This window comes from Antedon mediterranea, chromosome 7, assembly GCF_964355755.1.
Source record: "Antedon mediterranea chromosome 7, ecAntMedi1.1, whole genome shotgun sequence".
Lineage (NCBI taxonomy): Eukaryota > Metazoa > Echinodermata > Crinoidea > Comatulida > Antedonidae > Antedon > Antedon mediterranea.
Genome location: NC_092676.1, coordinates 29158793 through 29174967, shown reverse-complemented (window position 1 = coordinate 29174967; position 16175 = coordinate 29158793). Strand labels below are relative to the sequence as shown.

Sequence of the window (16175 nt, the reverse complement as noted above, 5' to 3'; positions counted from 1 at the left end):
GGTACGATAGAACACAGAAAGAACAACAGACAATGTATTTTAATTTGATATTTTAAATTATTTTTTCAATTTTCTTGAGTGGTTCAAACAACTAGTAGGATTCATGATTATGAGTATGGTCATTCATTATACAACTTTAACATTATTTTTTATCCATAAAAATGTGGCTATTGAATTTTTATTACAGATAGGCATCATTTTAAAACTCTTATTTTTTTTAACGTAATTGATTCTCGCTATTTCCAAACGAATGAATCTATTTCAGCCTTTTGAGAGATAAATCAAGCCTGTGATTTTGTCATTTAAAGCGTTACATACTACCGATTACAAAGAGAAGCATGCCGCGTACATTGAATTCGTACGATTTGTAATCAAGTCGTTCATCAACGTTCCAACTGACTCAATTATTTAATTTGATACACTAGTGTACTTAAGATAATGGCAATAGTATATTAGACACTAGTCTTGCATTATTCACCTCAACATTTAATTAAAAAAAGAGTTTTAGATGATGTTTTTTTAAGCGTATTGCCAATATTATATCAAATTTCAACGACAACCCAAAGGTGGTAATCTGTTTACCGTATGAATACAAGACATAATTTGGGAGTGCATTGGTTTTGGTTGCGAGGAAAATTTAATAGGAATTCATCGCCTTTCAGATAAAGTTTGAACCTTGTGATCATCGTCAACATTCACACGCTTAGGCTAAGAAAAACACTTTAGCTAAGGAAAAAATTTAAAAGCTAAGGAAACACTTTACATTTGAAATTCTCTTCAAAGTGAACACAGATAAAATCAATAAAAAAAAAAACATTTAAAAACTAAGGAAAACACTTAAAAATTCTCTTCCAAGTGAACACAGACAGACAAACAAGACAGCCTGAGGTAAAACATCAATTAAAGGAAGGGAGCAATCTTTATGTTTGAAGAGGGAGGAAAACCATTTATATGTATGATGTGAAAATAGTCCCTCACTTTCCTCCGAGTCAGTGATTTGAATAAACATTACCAAGCCATGGATTACCTCCACTAAATCTATAGCAAGGTGCCATTTGAATATCGTCCATTTTGGAAAAGATGTAATTCACAAATACTGTACAGGACAATAGATTTTCACAATTTCTACACTATCAAACTAGTTTTTGATGTGCCCAAATATAGTGGATATTTGACATCATCATGTCCATATATGGGCACATCCCATTTTTTTGTCACATAAAGTTTGATAGTGTAGACAGAGTTTTATATAAAAAGGTAGTTAAAGAAAAGAAGAAATAACATGTAAATGACATTGTTATAACAAATGTCTAATGTGCATTGTCATATTTGATATCTCACTGAATTCTTTATCATTAGAATTGTCATTACTATTGTCTTGCGCCTTCTATCATCTCAGTAAATGGATAATTCTCCCATTAGGGGTAATCAGTATTACTGTTCGTTCACTCTCTTATTCATTAAACAATGCATAATATCAACCTACATCTCAACAACTACTAAAAGCATTGTGTAAAGACGGCGCATAATGTTGTACAACGCTCTCAAGCCAACAGCATATCGGCTGGCCCAAAACAGATATGTTTTTGTGGAAAGTCTGTCTCCCAGAATGCTTTATAAATTCTAAGTTTGTTAATGTCAAATTGAAGAATAATTTTTTTAAATTAAATAAGTATTTATTGAACTTTTCCGCTTCACAGTTAAATTGCCATATAGTTCTATTGTATTACAAAAAATAGCTTTTCTAATTCCTCCATATCTCCCTCTTCAACTTCTTTCTTTTCTCCTCTAATTATGTCTTACTCTCCTTTCTTTGTACACCACCTTCCTTAATTCTTCAATTCCTTTCTTTAACTTCTTTCTTTTCTCCTTTAATTATTTCATACTCTCCTTTCTTTTGTACACCACCTTCCCTAATTCTTCATTTCCTTTCTTCAACTTCCTTCCTTTCACATTCAATCATTCCTTTTCTTTCCCTGTGTGTGAATGGCAGTCATCACCTTTCACAACTCTAAATCCTATTATGCTAAGCTATGTCACCAAGACATAGAGTTTATATGAGTCATCGGGTTTATAACAGCGTTTACTAGACAGATTTCAAATGAATCGTATGTGTAATTAACCATGCTACATGCCTTTACTTATCATTTATGAATACATCTTTGATGGAGTTCCGTTAAAATATGCCAGGACAGCAGGTTGCTAACATACATTTCAACTTCGCCATCTATACCCAACGGCGCTGCGTGCATTTAAAAACAATTAAAACGTAAATAGATTACTGAAGGAGAAATGAAGTGACATTAGGGATTCCCTGAAGGGTAATTTGTCTTTAAGAATGGATTACTAAATCAACTCATTCTTCCTTTCTCTCTCATGTATCTCCCCATTGCTGTGGTCTTTAGCGATAATCTAGCAGTTCATAATTATATAATGTTGCAGTCTAAATGTACTTTGTAAAGTACAGGTACACTATTGGGCTGGGCCATGTCTAATTTGTCAATTTTGTTTGTTTAATTTGTCAATTTTGTTTGTCTAATTTGTCAATTTGGTTTTTTTTTAGATGACACAAGTTCAGCGGCATCAATGGTACTTAGGGTAAGAAACTTAATCTTGATAACTAGAGATATGATTAGGACCTATAGGATAAATAAACAAGCATTTCAACCACCAAGCAACAAAACCAACAAGTCTACTGTACTACTCATGGACTCTACACCCCAGTAGCAGAAATAAGTACACTCTAATTACAGGTGCCACTTAGTTAGTAAAATGACTCACCTAATGCTTTGGTTCATGATAAATTTATTTTAAGTAAATGCTATGAAATTGGGTCTGCCAGTAAGTTCAGCTTTTACTAACATTCGTCATCCATTATGCAAATGAGATGATATGCAAATGAGTTAAATGATGAGAAATGGCATTTTAAAAATTTGTATTCAATTCTTTATACAGTGGCAGCAAAAGTGACGGAGCTGAAGTAGAACCTATACGACTTCCCTCTCCAAAGGTACAGTACAGTAGGGTTCAAATCTAGACTAACTCTTTATCATTATGTCATCATGATAGATGTTCCTTTAATAACTGTACGCATAAATTAAACTAAAACATATACGCATAAATTATACTAAAACATGTATGCATAAATTACACTAAAACATGTACGCATAAATTACACTAAAACATATACGCATAAATTATACTAAAACATGTACGCATAAATTACACTAAAACATGTACGCATAAATTACACTAAAACATGTACGCATAAATTACACTAAAACATGTACGCATAAATTAAACTAAAACATATACGCATAAATTACACTAAAACATGTATGCATAAATTATACTAAAACATGTATGCATAAATTAAACTAAAACATGTATGCATAAATTAAACTAAGACATATTTGCATAAATTAAACTAAACATATACACACAAATTACACTAAAACATGTACGCATAAATTACACTAAAACATGTACGCATAAATTACACTAAAACATGTACGCATAAATTAAACTAAACATATACGCATAAATTACACTAATTAAAACATGTGTGCATAAATTAAACTAAAACATGTACGCATAAATTAAACTAAAACATGTACGCATAAATTAAACTAAAACATATTTGCATAAATTAAACTAAACATATACACACAAATTACACTAAAACATGTACGCATAAATTACACTAAAACATGTACGCATAAATTAAACTAAAACATATACGCATAAATTACACTAATTAAAACATGTATGCATAAATTATACTAAAACATGTACGCATAAATTAAACTAAAACATGTACGCATAAATTAAACTAAAACATATTTGCATAAATTAAACTAAACATATACACACAAACACTAAAACATGTACGCATAAATTAAACTAAAACATGTACGTAAAAAATTAAACTGAAAACATGTACAAGTTGAAATAAAGTTTATGAGAAAAAAATAGATTTACCGAGAATTGTAGGCTAGTAAGATGGTTGTTGACTTATTTCCCCTGAAGGCAGATTAACCAACTTCTGAATACCTCTATCAACAGTTTGTTACTTCATGGAGGTACTTGACTATAGCATCACAGTTATAACTTATACATAATTATTGCTATTTGCATGAGGACGTTAAGACTGCAGATTAATATAAATTAGTCGTATTGATTTCATTTAGATCTTTTGAAACTTACTTTTTACAGTAATATTGTCAAACCATTATTTTGTTTGAATTTGGAAATTTTATTTTTATAACAAATACATTTAAATAACAACTTAGAAGGTAAAGACATTTCCAAATTCATTTGTTAACTTAAATTAGACTTAAATTCTTTTCATATTGATCAGGAAAGTGGTTTTACATGATTGTAATTTCAACAAAGGAGTTTCCTTTGATTATTTTGATAATTACCGTTTTAATGAGTTTTATTATATTTTTAGCTGGCTATTATACGTTGTGAAGAGGAGATTGACTCGGATGTTTTAGCTAATATGGCTTCTTTAGGGTGTTTTAAAGACAAGGAGAATTTAACAGTCAAGCTAATGAGTTTGGAGTAAGTATTAACATTTAAAAACTATCGATTCTGTTTTAAACAGCAAATCTTCAAATAAACTCCTTTTAATAATGTGAATAAAACTTCAACTTTCATCGTCATGGTAATTATGTAATATTGTTGCGCTCATTAACATTAATATGGCCCAAATGAGGTTCAGAGATCACAAGTAGAATTAAGGAGAAGATTAGGAAATGGAGGAGGAGTAGGAGGAGGAGGATGAAAGAGAATATTGATTGCTTACTAATGTAGCCTGAAAATATAAGATTTAACATTTGTTTTCGACAGAAATTTTTATTCCTTTACGAAATTGAGTTTTAATATAAACTAAAAGGACATTTGCCACACATGTACAGTAGAAGCCCTTGTTTGGGACACACCCTTATTCAGAGGACATACCCATCTTTTTGGGACACACCCCTATTAAGAGGACATCCCCCATTGAAGCGTGGTTCCCACTAGCGACGCAACACAAGGACGTAACGCAACGCAAGTGAATTGACCAATCACAAGCGATGGCTTATTCGCTTGTGATTGCTAACTGTCTATAACTTCGCTTGTCATTGGTTAAAACGCTTGCGTTGCGTTTACGTCCTTGCGTTACGTTCTAGTTGGAACCAAGCTTAAAGGACCACGTTCCTGAGAAACAAACAACCAATATATGTTTTAACTCAACACCTCTTAAGAGGACACACCCCTATTAAAAGGACACACCCCTATTAAGAGGACACACCCCTATGAAGAGGACACACCCATTAAAAAACAAGCAACCAATGTTTTAACACTACAGCCAACACCTATTAAAAAGACACACCCCTATTAAGAGGACACACCCCTATGAAGAGGACACACCCATTAAAAAACAAGCAACCAATGTTTTAACACTACAGTCAACCCTTATTGACACGTTGTTGTGTCCCTTTAATATGAGTTCTACTACATTTTATTTCAATGCAAAATATTGTCTTTCTATAAAATAAATACTAATAGTAGTTTAGTAAAATTTAGTTTGTTTTAGTAAAATACTTTATCCCAGGTTTAGTTCCTATCAGTCAAAACCCTCTCAGTTATATTACCTACTTTAACTGCTATAGCAACTCTCATGAAATTCATAACAAATGACATATAGGATTTTTGTGTGTGTCATGTATTCTCATATTGTCACAAAATGACATCTGTTGTGCTCCCTGTTGGATCATATTTATCGTTATCGCGAGTAAAATACCTCAATCATCATAAACTTAAATGAGAAACCATTAAACTTTACAGAATTATGATTTAAGTATTTTCTTAGTTTTCTTCTGTGTATCCTGTTTGTCAAACCAAGTAGTTATGTGTTGAGGCTGTGTAGGAGTTTATTGATGGATGTTTTATAAATACCTTAGCACAATCGTTGAACCACAAAATGAATAATTATTAACGTGAAAAAAGAATGATAATTAAGCCTAGTATAAGAGACACTGTAGAAAAACATATTGTTCTACAATATTATAATATATATAAAAGAATGTTTTATTATACTGTATACTGGTCTAAGTATTCAATTTATATAATAGTTTTATTTATTTATTTAATCGCACTCTTGTTTAAATTACAAGACAAGCCAATTCTGGCTTATGAGTAAACAAATATATAACATAACAAGGAGAGCAATTGATAAGCAACTGTAGAACAGTAATATGATGATGATGTCTAGTATAAAATACACATTATAAATACACATTGTTCTACATTAATATATATATTTATTTATTTATTTATTTTGGTATAAAAACATATACACACATTAGGCAATGAACATTAATTCGAAACCGCCCGGTGATAAAAACATATATATATACAAAAAGCAGCAGAAGCTAAAAGTATTGCATTTACATAAAAACATCAAACATTAACATATGAAAAATATCAATACATTTGATGTATATAGAAAAGAATGTTGTATCATATAATATATTCAAACTTATCAAACTTATTTTAAGGCATAATTAAAACTACATTAAACTCATAAAACTACATTAAATGTGCTCATACATGAAACACATTGAATATTCTGATTTTTTTTTGTAGGGTCTTACAACTACAGAAAATAAACTTTCTCTGTAAGATCCCAGCAATATTGTATATAACAATGTAAATATATATTGCTGAAGATTATGTGTGAATGAATATCTAATCGTTTCATGTAACGGTCAAACTATGATGCTGAATAAATGTGAATGAATATCTAATCATTTCATGTAACGGTCAAACTATGATGCTGAATAAATGTGAATGAATATCTAATCGTTTCATGTAACGGTCAAACTATGATGCTGAATAAATGTGAATGAATATCTAATCGTTTCATGTAACGGTCAAACTATGATGCTGAATAAATGTGAATGAATATCTAATCGTTTCATGTAACGGTCAAACTATGATGCTGAATAAATGTGAATGAATATCTAATCGTTTCATGTAAGGGTCAAACTATGATGCTGAATAAATGTGAATGAATATCTAATCATTTCATGTAACGGTCAAACTATGATGCTGAATAAATGTGAATGAATATCTAATTATTTCATGTAAGGGTCAAACTATAATTACTTGACATGTCACTTCCCCTGTTACTTCCCCACCCCTCTATATCCTCTTTACATTTTCTTACATGTGATTATCTGTAATCTTGTAATCTTGAACTAATCCGTTAATCTCCATGCTAATCCATCTTCCTGTTTTTATAATCTCACTAGTGAAAACACAGAAAAGGTAATCTATGGCTTGTTGTTAGATCGGAAACTTCGCAAACCAAGCTACGAAGACGAAAAGCAATATAGAACACGATCAGATTCAGGTATGGCCATTCAAATAAATCCAGATCATGCAATAAAAATCTTTGTTAATACTTTTATCACAGCATTTCACATGGAAATCTTTAGTAGGTGGCTTTAATACATCAAACTCTCTTCGCAGAAGTTCATTTTTTATGCAATAACTGACTCGTTATTTTATGTTCTGATATCTAAGCAGTTAAATGGTAAAAATAATTGTATAAACGTTTAATGACGTCAAAAGAAACACATTAAATATACGTTATTTGCTTTATCAGTGTTAATAACAAACACATTTTAGGCCTTTTGCTGTTTTTTATGTATGTTTATCGGTAAATATGTATTTCCAAGTAATATTTCATGTTGCTTGACTAGTAACAATTTTGAATCTATCAAGGTGTATGTGACAATAAAGTGTGATGTGCCTAAATATAGTAGCAATATGACCAAATATAGTGATATGACATCATCGTGTCCATATATGGGCATATAACATTTTTTGTTGTCACATAAAGTAGACAGAGCTTTAAACGAGGAAATCACTACTTTGGAATTATTACATTAATCTTTCAGCAGCTGATCCACCAAGAAAACGTGTTGATTCGTATAGAAGCAGACGGCCTGAGAGACGGTTGACGGATAGGTCACGTGACAGCACGCCAACCCACGCCAAACGTGTGTTGATGATGGCGGAATCAAGGTACGTCACTTTCTGTCTCATCGCAAAAACAGTACATCAATGGTTTTTAAATAAAGTGAAATGAAATAACATACAAATTCTTGTCACCATTGAGGAAACTTTTCACAAAATTGTTGTATTTGAAAAAGTTTAAAAACTTTTACTTTGTTTGCCAAACTCATTTTAATGAGTTGCTTTATTTATTCATCAACTGCTAATGTTGAATAAATAAATAAAGTGACTCTACTACATCCTTGTTAAACCTTGTTACTATGCATTATGGCTTCTTGCATTTATATTTATTTGGCATAATTTAATGGTCTAGTGCACTTCTCTTTTTTATGTCTGTTAACTAAAAATAAATTTAGTAATAATTTGAATACTAAACTCTTAGATGTATAAAACCAAAAGAGATCCATGTGTTTGGATAAAACCATTTTGCCAAAACTAATCAACAAAATGTCTGTAATACATTTTATCTGATAATTAAAATGATCTTAGTAGCAGGAGCAGAAGCCTGACATGCAGTCCAGCAAGAACATCAGGAAACGGAGTGTACCAGCCACGTCGAAACCATCCAACCTCAGCGTCTAGCTCCAGTAGCTCAGGTACTCCACCAGATAGCCCAACAGGCAGCAATCCACCTACACCATGGAAGGCCAAGTTAAATAGCTTCAAAAACAGTATTCTAGGATCTCCTAGGTTTCATCGCAGGAAGATGCAACCTGCAGAACAGGAGGAGTTGACACTAACTCCAGATAGTTCACCTGAGTAAGTATACTTACTGTAGGACCCATTCTCAGTAAACACCTAGGGGAATATTTCACAGTATCGAAACTAAAGCTCTGTCTACACTATAAAACTTTATGTGAAAAAAAAAAATGTGATGTGCCCATATATGGACACGATTATATATCACTACCATATTTGGGCGCATCACACTTTTTATTAGTTTGATAGTGTAGACAGAGAAATTATCAATGAAACATGTTTCGTTTCCCCAATTGAGGTTATCAGATAAGTAATATAAACCATAGGTCCAGTGTACACATCTAGCTAATGTGCACTTTAAAGAACCCCATACATCTTTCGAGATGAATAGGGGGTTACCCCGGTGTACTAGTACACACACAGCCACTGATCATAATTGGCCCTCTGGGAGACCATTCTTTGACTGAAGAGGTCACCCACTAGTATAAATAAATAATAAACAAACAAACAAAAAACATCATCATTAGTTGCGCCTTAAATCTTACGACATGAGGTTTTCCTTGACACTGTACTACAATACTACTGTACCAAGAATGACAACAATCCTTATATGAAACTATACACATGACAATGTGTTATGCTAGTTGAAGTATAAGACTCTATTAATGTTAATTGTGCTAGTAAATTGTCACGACCTCAACTTTAATTGATGATTAGTGCAATGAATAACATATTTATGTTAAATCCTCTTGCGAGAATAATAAATCCATTTTACTTGCTCATTTCCCTACACACTCAAATATATTAAGTAATGTTGTAATACAGACCTCTAATTAAAGCTCATATGGAGTAAAGCTCTGTCTATACTATATAGTGTAAATGTGCCCAAATATGGTAGTGATATGATGTCATCATGTCCATATATGGGCACTTTTTTTTTTGTCAAATAAATTTGATAGTGTTGATAGAGCTTAAGAAACAAGTTGTTTGTATTATTGGATTTTTTGCTGTTTTTTTTTTTCAGAATGTCTAAAAAATCTTGGTTCAGCAATCTAATGAGCTCAGAGAAAGAAGAAGAAGTAATCATGGGCATAGCAAACAAATCCTTAAGTGTTATCAAAGCAGACCTTGTACATGCATTATTGTCAGTAAGTATTTTATGACACCAAGTATTTTATGACACCAAGTATTTTATGACACCACGCTTTTTTATTTTCCACTTGAGATAAACTGTTTGTTTACATGTGAGTTCTAAAGTCACTTTGATCCAAATGTCTTTAATCTGCAATGCATTCAATCCCCTGCTTACAATCTAATACCCCTTCACATTGCCTAGCAAAATTCAGACATCAATACCGGTATGGTGTGTGCCCAGATTAAAACTAATGAATTATATTTTTTTATATAAAGTAGTTTTTTATTAAAATTTTAACCAGCCTGTTAGTGGTGATGATTTGCTGTTGGTTTGGAGTGAAATAAAGAATAAATAAAGTTTTCCAAGGCCATGTGAAAGGGTATTTGATGTTCTGTCCTAAAGCTCTGTCTACACATAGAGATATTTATAGTGGTATTATAGTTCACTATAATATCTCTATGGTCTACACTATCAAACCTCATCTTCATCTAAAATGTGATGTGCCCATATATGGAAACAATTATGTCATATCACTACCATATTTGGGCACATCACACTTTTTTTGTCAAATTAGTTTGATAGTGAAGACAGCTTTACTGAAACTTGGCATTTTTACTTTACTTCTTTTTGCTATGCATTCAGACATCTAATTCTGACTCTTCCGCAGATTCACGACCTTTCCCATTGTGTGCAATCTCAGACTCTATTTAAGGCTGAGTATCGGCGTGGGGGCAGCGGAGCAGTGTTTGCTAAGCCAATCAAATTCCAAGTTGAAATTCGTTTGCCAAAAGATGATGAATGCCATGAGATAATGCACTATAATCTTCATTTTATCCTAGTTGCAGGTTAGTAAACAATACAATAATGTGTACTATTTCACATGTGATCCACAATTGTCCAATCAAATGACAGGATTTATTTAGGTGTTATAAAATAGTTACTAACTAATATTGCTGCTCTGAATCATTTAAAAGCATATGGGCATAAAAATGAATAAAATAAAAGAATCGTAAACATTTTAATTTTTATAAATTATAAAATTTTTGGAGTTGGTTTATAGACATGTCAATAAATTATTTGATTTGTATGTTATACATTAAATCAAGTCTATATTGTTTGCAATCCATACCTCATTGGTAACCATGAATTAACCAAAAACAGAATTGTTTATAAAAATAGTTATTTTGAATTTTTAGGACCAACTCGGAGATTCAAACGTTTAATAGAACTAATCCAATCACAGATGGCAGTAACGAGAATGCGTGGAAGAGGGAGTTCCAAAATCAAATCACCGAATTCATCCCGTAGGTCAAAACGAACGGTACCAACGTGTAGCGAAGAAGATGACGTGTTCTCCCCGAAACAGCGTGACGATGAAAACTGTAACGAAAAACCTCTTGCTAATAACGATGTCCCTTGTACGATATCTAACAAATAGCGCCATTGAATTGATCAAAACTGTTTGGCTAACAGCTACACGATGCAATATGTATGAATTCAGGGCTGTTAGCTGCTAAATGTTGTAGAATAATCAGAAAAGGTCTCTCACTGTAGTATATGAATAATAAGTGTTATTGTAAAGCAGATAGGTTATTCAGAAAAGAATATGTTCCCTGTAACCAGAAGGTAATGTGCTAGCAATGGGTCAAAATGCCATAAGAAGCACTATTTCAACTCAATTTTCTTCTTTAAATTGTTGGTAATTTAATTCCAGTTTCTCCACCACTACTTATTTTATATGTTTTGTACGATAAATTTTTTTTTAAGTAGCAATAATAAATTTTAGATGCTTTGAAGTTTCTTTTAATTGCAATAACTTAATAATACTGCTTCACAAAAGAAATCCAATGTTTGTTTTTTAAAGGTAATTGCAAATAAAAGATTAAGTTTCCCTAATCTGACTACAAAAAGTGTCCTGATAAAACTCGTGAAACTTTGTTTACTTTGTCTACTATAGAGGAATGTAACAGTGCTCAAAGAAAGATTTTGACTTTCATTAAGATGTTTGAAGTATTCCCTCACTATCCTGAAAACGTCCAATCAGGAGCATCCGGTGTTGTTATTCTGTGCTATTTCCTATAAATGTTCATCGGTGCTATTCCGTTAAAATTAGTTTTAATCTTTCTTTTTTTAATCTATTTCTTTTTTTAAAAATTAATTTTCTACAATAGGAAACTTTTTTTTTATCTGTATTTATTAATTTTGTTATTTTATATATAGATTGTATTTATATTGTAATATACTCTATGGAAGCTAAAAATACTTATAATTTTATTTTAATTAACATACAACATTAATTCATTGTCTTGTGTGTATACATTGTACATACAGTATATTATATTATACCTTTAAATCATTTAATATAATTACATTTTTCTGTATTTCTTTCCCAAAAACTACACCTTCCGAAAACTTTGGCCCGGTTTGTTTGTCTTGTCAGTATCATAGAAAAATACCATGATACAGCATCTCATGTGTATCACATGTGATGTATTATGTAAGGTTAGGTTAAAAGTTACGTTATTGTCTATAATACTATGCTGTGACATGTGAAGCACATGTGGTGCTATATCGTGGTATTGTCTATGATACTAGGCATATTTAGATACTTTGAGATGTACTGATAAAATGACAATGATTAGAATGGAGATAATCATTGTGAATAAAGATGATGTATGATTTATTGTAGGTAAAATACATGATATCACATCAAATAATCATGTTTTAGGTGTTTTGGACATTATTTTGCCATAATGAGCAATATATACAAACAGGAAAACATAAACAAAATGTTAATGAGTAGTTGTTCACAAGAAGTTAATATAACATAATCTTCTTAGTTCATGTTAATTCTTGCTAACGTGCTCTCAGAGAGCACATTAATTATCATGATCTTGTGAAACAGGATTATCTAATAATACATGAACAAATGTTTTAAAAATATGTTACGATCATTTTAATTTAAAAACATTTCCTTTACAGTTAGTTATTGCAAGGAAACAATGTAGGATATTTGACCATTGGTTGTATTCATTAATCTTCGCCATCCGTGCTTTTAGTTAAACAAAGTGATACACTTTCCCAAGCTATTGTCTGTCTTGTTTTGATTAGATATATTTAAATTATCTTGTGGATTGATGAGGTGTTGCAAGAATAGGTTTCTGTCTGGTTCCTACCTCCTGTTTAAATGGTAGTGTGAAAAAAAATGTAGACAATTTTGTAAACCAAACTTCAAATTTTATGTAGAAGTTGTTTAGAAACATTTACCTCAAATTAATATCAGCTTCCTCTTGTAATTGTAACATTCACAAATATGAAGCGATTGATAGAATTCTTTAAAAAATGATCAAACTATTGTTATAATACTCTTCCATGAAACTGCTCAAGGAGTATGGCAATTTTCGTGTATGAATTCAGAATCAATAGATTTGATATTGTGGCAGCAGTAACATTATACTGTATTTACTCTCACTACTACCATATGTACAGTACTGTGTGTGCCCAAATATGGTAGTGATATCACATTTTTTTGTCGCATAGGATTTGATTGTAGACAGAGCTTTACTGCTTTAGAAGGGGGGGGGGGGGGAGGCTTACCATGGTCGATGCTAAATCTTGGTTCCCACTAGCGACACAACGCAAGGACGTAACACAATGTAAGTGATTTGACCAATCACAAGCGATGGACTATTCAAACAGTGGCTTGTCATTGGTCAACTCACTTGCTTTGCTCGTACGTCCTTGCATTGTGTCTCAAATAATTCATCGCCTGTAATTGGTCAAATCGCTTGCGCTGCGTTACGTCCTTTGTTGTGTCGCTAGTGGGAACCAAGCTTTAATAATAAGTTCATTTTCTCCAAAACAACACTGTGCTAGTATCATTTTAAACCCTAGTACTTTCTCCAAAATGTCATCATTGGGGCTACTACAGTATGTGTACTGCTAGCCACAATGTTAAAGCTATGTAACAGTATATAATTATATAAAACTAATTTAAAAAGTTTAAAAGTCAATTTATGTTTATTAAATGGATATGCTATAACTGTATATGTGTACATACAAAATATTTCAGATTTTAAATATTTAGTATCTTGATATCATTTAAGATTTTAACTCATATTTCGATATTTTATCATGTAAATTTTAAGACTCCTTTCTGTACAAAAGACACAAATCTGTTTTATTATTTTGTGGATAGATTCGTTTTGTGTTTTATTTAGGTGTGTGATTTCATTGTATTTCAGAAAATGAAAAAAATTATTGAAAATTATTATTGTTTATTGTGAGCTTTTAAGATATAGTATTCATCATCTTTATTAGATTATTTATATTTATTACAATTGTAGTATTGTTTAATAGTTTTTAAAGTATCTCAATTTTTGTATTTAAAACTATACCACAAAATAAAATAGTGTCTTTGAAATATACTTTGTTGGCATTGAAAACACTGTAAACTACTCAAATGAATCAAAATACCAAAACGACAAAATACCACCAAATCCTAAAGCCCTGTCTTTACACTATCAAACCTTTTGAAAAAAAAAATGTGATATACCCAAATATGACATGTCCATATATGGGCATATCACATTTTTTGTCACATACAGTTTGATAGAGTAGACAGAGCTTTAGTCGTAAAATATTAGTGAAATACTTTTTATTTCATTATAAACGCAGCGCGAAAGGGCGTACGCAAAAAGCAAGTGAGTTGACCAATAACAAGCAACAATTCAGATGATATATTGTGTCGTGATCTGATTGGCTACCAAACTCACCGTGCGTTACTCTTACGTCATTAGTGTTGCGTCCAATTGGGAAGCAAGCTTTATTTTTAAACAAACTGTTGATCATACAAATATTGTAATCTTTTTTTAGTTGCATCGCAGGGTCTATAAATGCTACTTTTTAGTAGCAATAACAAATATTTATTTCAACTTTATACCTTTTTGTATATATCCTAACATTCTTTAAACGTATTTATAATTTATATTATACAATCAGTATATTCAAATTATCAGAAGGAATTTTGAGTAGAGTTAAACTTTAGAATGTTTTTGCGATGGTGTCAATAATTTGTAGCTTTTCTGAGTAGTTTTGTTCTGAAAAAATAATAGGGAGCTTTCGATTTGCGACGACCCATGACTACGACTACGGCCGCCGTGCATTCGAAACAGATTCGAATGCGTATGTGTGTGTGATACAGAATCAGTGTCGCCCCATGGACTTAGAAATTAAGTCTGACGACTTACAAACAAAATTTGCAAAACCAAACGCATACCTTGCGTACAAATGATTAAAGCTTGCTTCCCACTAGCGACGCAACACAAGGACGTGACGCAACGTATAAGTGATTTGACCAATCACAAGCGATGGATTATTACAGTGGCTTGTTATTGGTCAACTCGCTTGCGTTGCGCGTACGTCCTTTCGTGCGTTTCTAGTGGGAATCCTGCTTAATATAACGTCGTAGGTCCTACGTCGTCGCAAATCGAAAGACCCCTAATGTAAATTAATTTCTTGGCCATGTAGTCGTTATATAAGAATATCTTAATGTACTGAACACAGATGTAATTACAGAATTATTTTTATTATTGCTATATATTTAAGATGATTTATGATCTAACAAAAACGTTATTTTATACCAAAGTCTGTGACGCGTAAATCCACTTGAAAAAATACTTTATTAAATAATTATTATATTCATTTATTATTGTATAAAATATTAAATAGATATTTAATATGTGTTAAATAGTTTATGTGCAATTACAATGCTATATCATTTGTCTACTATACGCACGGTTGTTGAAAAATAGAATTAATTTTTTGTTTATGAATTACATAAAATGCAATGCAATTACTATTCCTTTTGATGAAAATTTAGGATTAAAAATAACATTTTAAAACAAAGAGTGTATTAAATAAATATTAAATATTTAATTTATTTGTGTTTACTATATATGTATGAATGTATATACAATATAGGCGTTTATAAAATACAGTATATGATGTGAATTGGCAAAGAAATATTGAGAATGTGTTTATGTTTATAATATCAGGGAAGAGTTAACTCTTCTCTGATCATATTAAAACGTTTACCAATATATTTAATGAGAAATAATATTACAGAATTGAAATGTGTTAATACTGTATTTGTTAAGAGACCAACTAAACGCGCGCACGAAAAGACACAATGTTGACGCGCGCGTACAAAAACGCATCATTATTATCAGCGTTTACACACGCACGTGCGCGACAATTATGTGTCTCT

At 31.4% G+C, this 16175-nt stretch overlaps 1 protein-coding gene across 2 annotated transcripts in view; it reads left to right on the top strand.

Moving 5' to 3' along the window:
• Positions 1–13482, top strand: part of LOC140054838 (serine/threonine-protein kinase BRSK2-like) — a 56671-nt gene extending 43189 nt beyond the window's left edge. Inside the window, exons 8-16 of one of the 2 annotated variants that reach the window (XM_072099933.1) lie at positions 2564–2598; positions 2956–3010; positions 4454–4566; positions 7305–7405; positions 7959–8082; positions 8566–8832; positions 9797–9920; positions 10575–10752; positions 11104–13482. In XM_072099933.1, coding sequence (XP_071956034.1) covers positions 2564–2598; positions 2956–3010; positions 4454–4566; positions 7305–7405; positions 7959–8082; positions 8566–8832; positions 9797–9920; positions 10575–10752; positions 11104–11345 — 1239 coding nt within the window. In that variant the 3' untranslated portion in view covers positions 11346–13482. Of the gene's footprint in view, positions 1–2563; positions 2599–2955; positions 3011–4453; positions 4567–7304; positions 7406–7955; positions 8083–8565; positions 8833–9796; positions 9921–10574; positions 10753–11103 lie in introns of both variants that reach the window. The other variant, XM_072099932.1, reaches the window with a different exon arrangement.
• Positions 13483–16175: the final 2693 nt, after the last annotated feature.